The following is a 10135-nucleotide window of genomic DNA, read 5'->3' on the forward strand; positions in this document are numbered from 1 at the left end:
ATGACAGCTGTTATGTCATGGTTATGACAGTGTTATGTCAATCTTAATACCTATGAATACCTATTCAAGTAAAGTGTTACCCATTTTTCCATGGTGTTAAGAGTTTCTCTGTGTTTGTGTTGTACACCAGGCGAAGGAGAAGTATGAGAAGGCTCTGGATGAGCTGAGTAAGTGCACCCCTCAGTACATGGAGAACATGGAGCAGGTGTTCGACCAGTGTCAGCAGTTTGAGGAGAAGAGGCTGAGCTTCCTCAGGGAGGTGCTGCTGGACGTCAAATGCCACCTCAACCTCACAGAGAACCAAAGGTTTGAGACGTTTAAAAATGCCAAAGTGACGATATGACGCAGTCATCCGCCGACTGTTAACCCAGGCACTAAGTCTTTGCTGGTTTTTCGCAGCTATGTCACAGTATACGGAGAACTTGAACGCACCATCATGTCAGCCAGCCCGCAGGAAGATCTCAAGTTGTTCAGCAACAACCATGGCCCTGCCATGCACATGAACTGGCCACAGTTTGAGGTACAGAAATATCACTGGAGTCAATCTGAAGACAGTCTATCCAGTTATTAATTCCATGTTTTCATATTTTTAATAGTTGGTTGAATATACAGAATATTAAGGCAGGTGGAGAGTAAAAAGAGTGCTACTCAAAGGGCAGCGTACTGAGTGATACCTGGGAATTAACAACAGTTACTGTGCAGGGCAGAAAATCCAAATTTCAATATGTTTTGCCTCATGTTCCACAGGAATACAACCCCGATCTTACCCACAGCATCACTAAGAAAGAACGGTCAAAGAAAGGCAACGATGGAGTCACGCTGACTCACGTCACGACAGCAGTAGATCACGCTCAAGCTGGAGACCGGGGAAGGTAAAATCTTTTTTTTTAATCAGTTTCTCTGTTTCATAAAGTGTCAGCTATGATTTTATTGACTCTTCACAGATTTGAATTGCTTTTGTTTAGGGCTATTGTGTTAACTATTTTGGAAATGATCATAGTAATAGTAATCATGATAATCATAGCTCCAATCACACAATTGCTAATACGAATAAAAGTACTGTCATAGTATTAATAGTATTGAGATCTTTACTGAAAATAAAATCATAAAAGAAAACATCCACAAAGTGAAAGGACAAAAAACATACACAGCTGCACTGATATGCTGATGACAACAGTTGGCGTTGTGTTCAGTGTCAGCAGCTATGAGAAGAACCAGGCGTACACAGCCTCCACAGAGTGGTCGGACGAGGACCAGACGGCCCCCAACTCAGGCAACGACACCAACGGAGGGACCAACCCCTTCGACGAGGACGTGGGCAAAGGAGTGAGAGTGAAGGCGCTGTACGACTACGAGGGCCAGGAGCGGGACGAGCTCAGCTTCGCAGCAGGTGAGAGGTCAGCTGAAGGGCTGATCCTACACAGAGAAAGACCTTTTAGACAGAACGGTGTTGCCACGGTCACAACTCAAACTACGGTTTAGTTTCTCCAACGTATCCTGCAGCTGCTTCCTGTTAATACATAAACAACTGCACGTCACCCCGACATGTTACCGCCTAACAATGTGTTTTATTTATTGTAGGCTAAATTTCTCCCATTGGCTCTTATTATTTCTTATTCTTATTATTTCTTATCTATTTGTTATTACACTGATCCTGAGAAACACTTTTTCATTCTCTTTGGTTTTAACATGTAAAATGACAAAATTAAAGCAGAAGTAAGCGATCCGGTGGTTTTGGCTAACTTCTTGTCAGCCAATGGCGTTAGCAGCCCCCGCCTTCGTCATGGATCTATTGGTCCTCATCCCTACGTCACCACATTCACGCGCATCCCTTGGATGTACACACAGAGAGGACCGCCCCTTTATGCCGTTCTCTCTCCTCACTGGATAAAGGTTGTAGGATACAAGGAAAGTTTTCTCCTGGGCTTACAGCAGAGCAGAGTGACTGACAGACCCGTGTTTCAGACCAAACACTCTATATAAGTGATTGCCGTTGGAAGATAGAACTATTTAAGACTTATATTAACACAAACGTTCCGCCTACTTCTGCTTTAAGAATCTGAATCTAAAGTCAAAGCTTTACTCAACTGAAAAGACCACCGAATGAGGCCATCAAGTATTTTATTTTTGAACTGTATCTATCCCTTTAATTCCTCTGGTTGTATGAGGTCATCGTGGACAGTGTTTAAAAACAATGAGAGAAGGGGCGGTGCGTGGCACAGTGGGTAAAGCGGCTGCCCCATGTAGAGGCTACAGTCCTCACTGCAGGCTATCAATAAAGGTAAAAAGCCCCCCAAAAAACTTAAAAACAAAAAAGCCAAAAAAATACAAAACAATGAGAGATGGAAGACCTTAGTGTAATATTGTTGCATGCACCACTTTCCCCTTTTAGCTTTTTATTCTTAGTTAATACTCTTACAAACATTGATTTACCACAACACAATACCATACACCGTGATGGAGGACTTTCTACATATTGACCCCCTCCACTGAGTCTGCTGTTTCATTAAGCCTCAACCTCACACTGCACTGCACGTCTGTCTCCTTTCACTGATACAGGGGACGAGCTGATGAAGCTGGAGGAGGAGGACGAACAGGGCTGGTGTAAAGGTCGCCTTGACAACGGCCAGGTGGGCCTATACCCGGCCAATTACGTGCAGCCGATCTAACTCCTCGAGCAGAGGATGCTTGTCTTGTTGAAGGGCAAACCCAGACTGAACCGTCCAGTCATAACTGCACATTGCCAGAGACTTCAAAGCAAAGCTTCCTCGTCCTGTCGGGCGCAGCGAGCTGCCTTCATCTCAGCACTCATCACAGACAAGACTGTACTGAAACTACAAATCACACCCCAGATACGACAACTGAAGCAAAACAATGTTAGTCTTGTTTGTGCGTAGCTGTGTTTGATTGCAGTTGTGACGCTAACATGCCACACAGTATGTTCACTCATCATAATATCGATATGGTATCGTCAGTTGTGCCTGGATAGCGAGAATGAGCCATGCATTGTGCATTTCATGTATATATTTTCATCTCTTTTTTTTAACAGTCTGGATGCTTGTACAGTTTTTTCTGTGTTTTCCCCCTTTTTGAAATATTTACATGTTTAGCTTCATAGGAATAGTTTGACATTTTGGGGGAAATGTGCTTTTTTTGATTTCCGAGTCAGATGAGAGGATGAATCTTTCTTGTGTCACAAAAAATGAAGCAAGAGTCAGGATCAGCTTAGCTTAGCTTAGCTTAGCTTAGCTTAGCTTAGCATAAAGCAAAGAAACAGCAGGGACAGGTAGCTAGTTGGGGAACTATGCAGGTCTGTTCGCTTTTCCACTGTTTTGTTCGCTTTTTTTCCCTACGGAGCTCCCCCTACTGTTTTGGAGTGCATATTTTCACTGTTTGAAAAACTCATGGCTAACCCTCCTACCTCCCCCTCGGCCATACGCATTTGTTTTCAATGAAGCTGGTTGAGAAGGCGGCCGGTGGAGTGATCTCTACCGATGTGGTTCAGTTAACAAGAGATCATGGATTACCGAGCGTGTTTGTGTCATAATGCTGTAAAGCAGTCCATGTTTCTAACTGGGTCGGAGGCGCTGATCTTGCAGGGTTGGTTTTCAAGGTGGAAGGCAGAGAGTCTCCATTCTCCCTCTAAGGAGTCATTTAACCATCACAACTACTCTGAAGCTGTTTAATTAAGGTGCATTATTGCATAGTTCCTCTTTAAGTTTTACTGATGTACCTGTTTATATCTCCAGGCAGAACGACATAAGTCTGAAAGGCTGCGAGAGGTAAAGGGTTCGAGTTCATGCCACTGTTTTAAAATCAACACAAGGTTGATTTTTGTCGTCCGGCCCATTGATTCTGCCCTTTTAACAACACAATCATTAGTTTCAGCGACAGCTCATGGATCGCTGTGACTTGAAGTAGCAAAACAAAACTATTTTGACATCAACAACATCACTGCCTGCAACTATATGAGTTGCACAAAACCATCAGAAAGATAATAAAAAGTCCACTGAGCTGGATTTTTACTTGGCTCAAGTGACTCACTGAAGCCTCGGTAAAGTTCACACTGAAAGCCAGAGAAAGCCTTTATCATTGTTATTACAGACCTTCCCCTCACATAAGGTCAAATCATAACCGTGTCATAAAGATACCAACAGCAATTTGTTTGAGGTCCTCACGCAGCTAAAAAATGTAAGACTGTGATGCTCTGTATGTTTTTGTCTTTTGATTTCCGTCTTTATCCTTTACAGCACTACAGATGGTTTTGTCTTTTGAATTTATGATTTTGAGTTTATTTTTGATGCCCTGTTCGAAGCACTTTGTAACTTATGTTTTCAACAGTGCTCTACAAAAGAGGATTTTGTAAGATGTTATTTAGTGAGAGGCAGGTCCAAGATAGTGTCTTTCTTTATGCTAAACTAAGCTAAGCTAAACTAAACTAAGATAATCTTCCCATCAGTCTCATTATCTAACTCCCCGTAAGCTAGTGAGTAAGCGCATTTCTAAAAATGTCGATGTATTCCTGTAATGGATCCAATTGTTTTTCTGCTCCACTCCACAGCATGTCACTGAATTAGCATTTTGCAACGAGACAAAAGACTAAAAATAAAACATGCAGTCTATCTTGGCAGAGCTTCTCTTTGAAATGGAAATAGAGTACAGTACATACTCTACCAAACAATGCAAGGATTGTTTACATTAACCTTACCACCCATCCACAATGCGGTGCCTGCTGTACACATTCATTCATGAGTGGTAATAATAGAGACGCCATGAACAAAACCATCCTGGAAATATGAACTTTCAGCTGTTTTGTACGGAAATCAGCTTCATTCCATCATTTAAGTTTGAATTTTTACTCTTTTTGTTTCCCAAATCACAGCAGCTAATGCCACTTGTTTACTATGAGTGAATGTCAGTGACTATGTATTATCAGCTTCCAGCTCTTCTCTCTGTGATTATGTGCATGCTGATGCTCCCACACACTGTTTACTGCTCTGGTCTGAACTGATCCAATGCATGGCCTCAATTTGTTTCCACCAAATTATTGACAGATTCTTGACTAAATTAAAACTCTTTATCAGGATGATGATGATGATGATGATGATAATAATGATGATGATGATGATGATGATGATGATGATGATTGATGATGATTGATGATGCCATTGATTTGCATAACACTGTAAATCTGCAGACTGTATTAAATATAGGCTACGAATATATTCCTATGTAAACATTTGGCTTGAATCAGAAGAACTAAATCAAACCTGACACAAACGAACATGACAGAACGGTATATGTTATATAAGATTGGTTTGTTACTCTTGGTAACAGCAGCAGGTGCTGGTGAGCTACACCGCCATCGATGAGTGTGACGGGTGTTCCCTTACTGATGTAGACAGAGAAAGCAGCAATGAGAAAAGCAGAAAGCGGATCTGTCTCTGAAATATTGATGAGACAATTGTCTTTTCTCCTGCAAAAGACAAGGAGGGAAACGTCTCCTGACGTGGTATGCTTCTGTATGCTTTTTATTTAAACAAGTGTCGCTCCTTGTAAGCACTGGCTACAGAGTGGTGAGATTAATATTGCCTTATCAAGACCTACCACTCCAGAGACTGGAGAAGCAGAGCTCACTTCAATATGATCTGAGTCCAGGTTATCCAGCTCAGTTTACAGCAGCGCAGCACGCAGGCCCTTTCTGTCTGATTGAGGAGACACCTCAGTGTTGAAACCGTCTTAATGTACCTTAAGCTGTATTTCAAAGAGAATGGGACTGTTTACAAGAGTACTGTAAAAGCAGGTAAAAACGGACATGTAAAACCACAACTGCAGCTTCCACTGTGAAACAACTGTGATACACTAAATCATATTTTTGGAAAAATGTGCTCAAATGCTCCTTTTTTCTTTTCTGTCCTTATGCTCATGCTGGAAACATTGATCTGCAGTGTTGAAGGAGAACTTTTTAGAGGACTAGAGGGCTTTCTCTTTTTTAGCATAGTGCTGTAATTTCCAAACTGTAGTGCCTGTTCATCTGCATTGAAGCAAAAATAAAAGATGTCATCAGAAAACTCTGAGGTACACATGAGCGTCTGTGAACCAGAGATGAAAATGTGTAGTAAATATAAAAGATGTCGAGTCACACTAAAATAAAACCCCAAAACAATTTACCTTCACAAATTCAAGTCCTGCAGTGACAGTGGTATTTAGCTTAAACAAGTGAGCAAGGTGTACTTTAAGTACTCAGGAACGTTTCATTATTAAATATTACAGTATTTTATTATTGTTAGCAATGCATTTATGTTTAAGGGGTGTTATTATTGTTATATTGTATTCAATTCGACTATATGCTAGTAGGTACTTACATTTAAAATTAGAATTCATATTTTATAAATTCACAGGTTTTACACAAAAAATCTAGTAACGGTTGAAAAAAAAGAAAACATAACGAGATGACACTCCCTCTTTCTGCCACATCACATTTAAACAACACCAACAAAGATCAGAATGTGGTAACTTTTTTAGTAACATAATATTTAAGTATTTGAATAATAATGTATTTAAGGACATCGTTCGGAGCATTGTCGAGGGCTGGGAGAATACTCACATGATCCTATAAGTATCCATACCACAATAATACTAATACATTACAAATATAAGCAAATACAAAAGTTAAAATACACAGAATCTACTCCATCATACATTATTGAATTGGTAAAACTGAGTTATTTCTTGCAGCTGCTTGAGATCTAGCTTCTTTCTATGCTGTGAACAACCCTTTTTTTTCCATTTGTCATTGCTTTAAATCATTTTTTATTGAAATTAAACTATTTCAGAATTTTAAACAGGCCTCAAGGAACTTATCATCTGAAACAGAACTTCATCTTAGCAAGATATTAAAGACAGACAGAAAGTTTTGGTGTATCTCTGGTGATACAGTTTCTTTTATAAGATTATATCTAAAATCTCTATATTTAGTTGAATTAGTAGCTCTAGCTGTCAGTTAGTTCCTCTGGACCGTAGGACTATAAAGCAGCATTTAATTAAAATGCCAAAATAAATTAGTATGCCGCTTGAATGAATCCATGTATTTGTTTCTCATATAGAGTGACATTGAGGTAAATGCTGAGGCCTCCTGGGTGTAACTCAAAACCTGATTACATTTTCTGGCACTAGAGGTCAGCACTAACCACATTCAGCAGTTTGTGAGGCTCTTTGTGAGGAGATGTGTCACGTTAATCATCAGATCAAGAGGCAGATTCCCAAAAAAACAAACACTATCCCTCAGTATCAGCCAGTTCAATCAACACACCTGCTGCCAGTTAATGAACCTCATCCACACACCAGCAAAATTCCCACAGTGCCATGGGACACTTCAAACCTGCACATATTAAAATGTTGCATGCCACTTCATTGTGGTTGTAGTAACTGAATGGCTCTCAGCCAAAGTGAGATAATCAAATTTGTGGTTGTTATCTGTGTGGAGGAGCCTCTTGAGGTTTATCCTTTCCTGGGCAACCCTCACATGAACTACACGGAAAGTCAGTCCTAAAAAAACAAAGCTGCTATTTACTTTCCTGGGTACCGTACGTTTTATGGTTGGGTGGCGTTATTTTTCTGTTCCAATTGAAAATGGGCCAAACACACAGACACTAGGATGTCTTGGTGTCAGCCATTATAAATGACTCACCACTACATTCATTCTTTAACTTATGGTCCTTTTTAATAAGCTTTGAGGCATGAAATCAGTGTGCAGATATAAATGTTTTCATTGATTTTGCCTTTTAAATGACTTGAAGAGTGTGTAATTACATTCCTACATTCACCCTAAAATGTACAGTACGTCTCTCAGGACCAAATTGCAAAAGTGTCCGTCTCTGCTGTGATATTTGGGGACAGGATTCATTAGTTTATTCGGCTGAAGTTAAACTGCATTACTAGTCAGAAGATTTTAATTAAAGCAACATCTGTGAAGTGTTATATAATTCAAGGCAGTGCAACATTTTTCAAAAGAAACTTTTAAAAAAAAATGGATGATAATTCTGATGCAGACAGGACACCACAGGGGGAAAGGGATTAAGACATTGTGAAGAAATGAAAATGAAATATAGGTTTCATTCGGATGTGTGTGCAGGGTGGTTGCTGGATCAAATCCCCTACTCCTTATAACTGCAGAAGTAAATTGCTTAAATTCTTTGAAGCTTTACACATTTGTCTGTCCGTTATCACATCAACTGTGTTAACGACTAAAATAACAAACATATAGATAAGAGCTATATCCTTTTTACCTCAAGGCTGATGTTATATCTCCATTTGATCTTTTCAAAACATGTTACTAGAGTGAGTTCTAAAACTTGAAGAGTAGTGTAAGACTAAACGACAGAATTACAGTTCAATCAAGCCAACACTTGACAGATATTCACCCTCTGGCTCACTTGAGAGAAAGAGCGATTATGACAAATCTTAAAACCAGTTGGACTATATACTAAAGAAATAACAGTTTGTGGTGAGATATAAGAAAAACTATCAATTATATTAATTGCATGATGATGACTGAGCCTCAGTTTGCTTTTCAAAAATAGTTTATTGAGCCCTGTTTGAAGTTTGGCCATCATATCCTTGCTCAGGCAGACATTTAGGCAGTATCTCCAGGAGGAAATAGGAAGCACTACGAGTTGAAAATGTGAAAACCCAAAGTATGTGAAATCAAATAAATAAACTCAAAGAATACATTTAGATCAAAACTATGCAATTGTAAAATAATTCAATAGGATACGTTTTGAAATCAAATGTTTTCCTCCTGTCTTCTGTCAAAATAACGTTTTTTAATTATTCTTATGTCAAGACTTTTTGTAATGACAATGTCTTATCAAAATGGTGGATAAAAACAGACTGTACAAATTAAAAACTCCAAAAAGTGCCAAAGTCATTGTTAATTACACACAGTTAGAAACACAGGCCTCTAACGCTGTAGCTTCGAGACACACGGGAGAAGCAGGAAGTGGGTCTTGACAAGTTGTAGGGTTTTTTGACAACCAGCCTGAAGTGAACACATACTACAGCAGCCTTCACTTTAAATTAACTTAACCCCCTTGTTTACCGGCTGGGGCCCCCTCTTACTTGGTACAGCACCAGTTTTCTAACACGTCTGTGCATGCGTACTGTTACTGTATAAGGCTGTGTTATCACAACAGCCCTGGCGTACAGCCCAGGAGAAGCCTCTAGGAAACTCAGTGACATCACATTATCGCCCTAGATGACCGTTTGCTGATAGGAGTGTCACTAACACGACAAATTTAGATATTGACTACATGTTGCAACATGAAAGTTATTACTATTAAACCTGAGCGTTTGGACCAAATTTCACTGAAATATCAAACCAAACGGTAGTCTGACTGACTAATGCTGCTGTTCACAGAGCTGCTTGGATGGCAAAAACCTCACTGGATCAGTTATGTGATATGTTTTGTCTGCATATGTTTCACTTGATTTTATTTCAAACACTTTGGGTCTCCACAATAAAACATCCACAACATAAAAAGTAAAATACAGCAACATACAGAGCCGGCCCTCCCTATAAGCGAACTAAGCAGCTGCTTAGGGCCCCGCAGCCACTAGGGGGCCCCCAAACTTTGCTCAATTCACTTTGTTAACAGTCTCTGATCAAAGTGTAACCCTTGACCCAACTGGCAAGACAAATGAACCGTTGGACAACGCATAACGTATCACGTTAACGCAGGACTGGGCCGTTTGTCCGGTAACGAGCGCTCAGGCACCACCCCTTCCCCCTTCTCCTCCCCCCTGGCCCCCATCCCATCCCATCACTATCACTTGAGAACGCGATTTGCGAGGAGGTGAGTAGCTTTTGGACAGCGACGATGTCCAAAAGGATATATCCGTCCAGGTGCGGCAAATAGGAAATAAGAAGGTTCAAGGAAGAAAAAAAAAACAAGACTAAGGTTAAGCAAATTAATTTTATTTTTACTAATGTACGTTTAGACCGAAAAACATGTCGGTGGCTTGTGTAGCTCACTTTAGCTGTCTAGCTAGCTACATACCAGCCTGTGCAGCATTTAACATGTCCTCTGGCTGAATTTAAAGGTCTGGTTTACAGTTGAAAAGAATGATTACACAG

The 10135-nt window shown here is 40.1% G+C and overlaps 1 protein-coding gene across 3 annotated transcripts in view; it reads left to right on the plus strand.

Annotated features, from left to right (window-relative positions):
- pacsin1b (protein kinase C and casein kinase substrate in neurons 1b) overlaps positions 1 to 3314 on the plus strand; it is a 31129-nt gene extending 27815 nt beyond the window's left edge. For 2 of the 3 annotated variants that reach the window (XM_085777085.1, XM_085777087.1), the window contains exons 6-10: positions 131 to 306; positions 400 to 520; positions 748 to 872; positions 1194 to 1390; positions 2560 to 3310. In XM_085777085.1, the coding sequence (XP_085633211.1) occupies positions 131 to 306; positions 400 to 520; positions 748 to 872; positions 1194 to 1390; positions 2560 to 2669 (729 nt within the window). In that variant the 3' untranslated portion in view covers positions 2670 to 3310. Of the gene's footprint in view, positions 1 to 130; positions 307 to 399; positions 521 to 747; positions 873 to 1193; positions 1391 to 2559 lie in introns of all 3 variants that reach the window. The other variant, XM_085777086.1, reaches the window with a different exon arrangement.
- Positions 3315 to 10135: the final 6821 nt, after the last annotated feature.

Source organism: Trachurus japonicus, chromosome 5 (genome assembly GCF_045865225.1).
Source record: "Trachurus japonicus isolate A0001 chromosome 5, Traja_1.0".
In the NCBI taxonomy this organism is placed as follows: domain Eukaryota; kingdom Metazoa; phylum Chordata; class Actinopteri; order Carangiformes; family Carangidae; genus Trachurus; species Trachurus japonicus.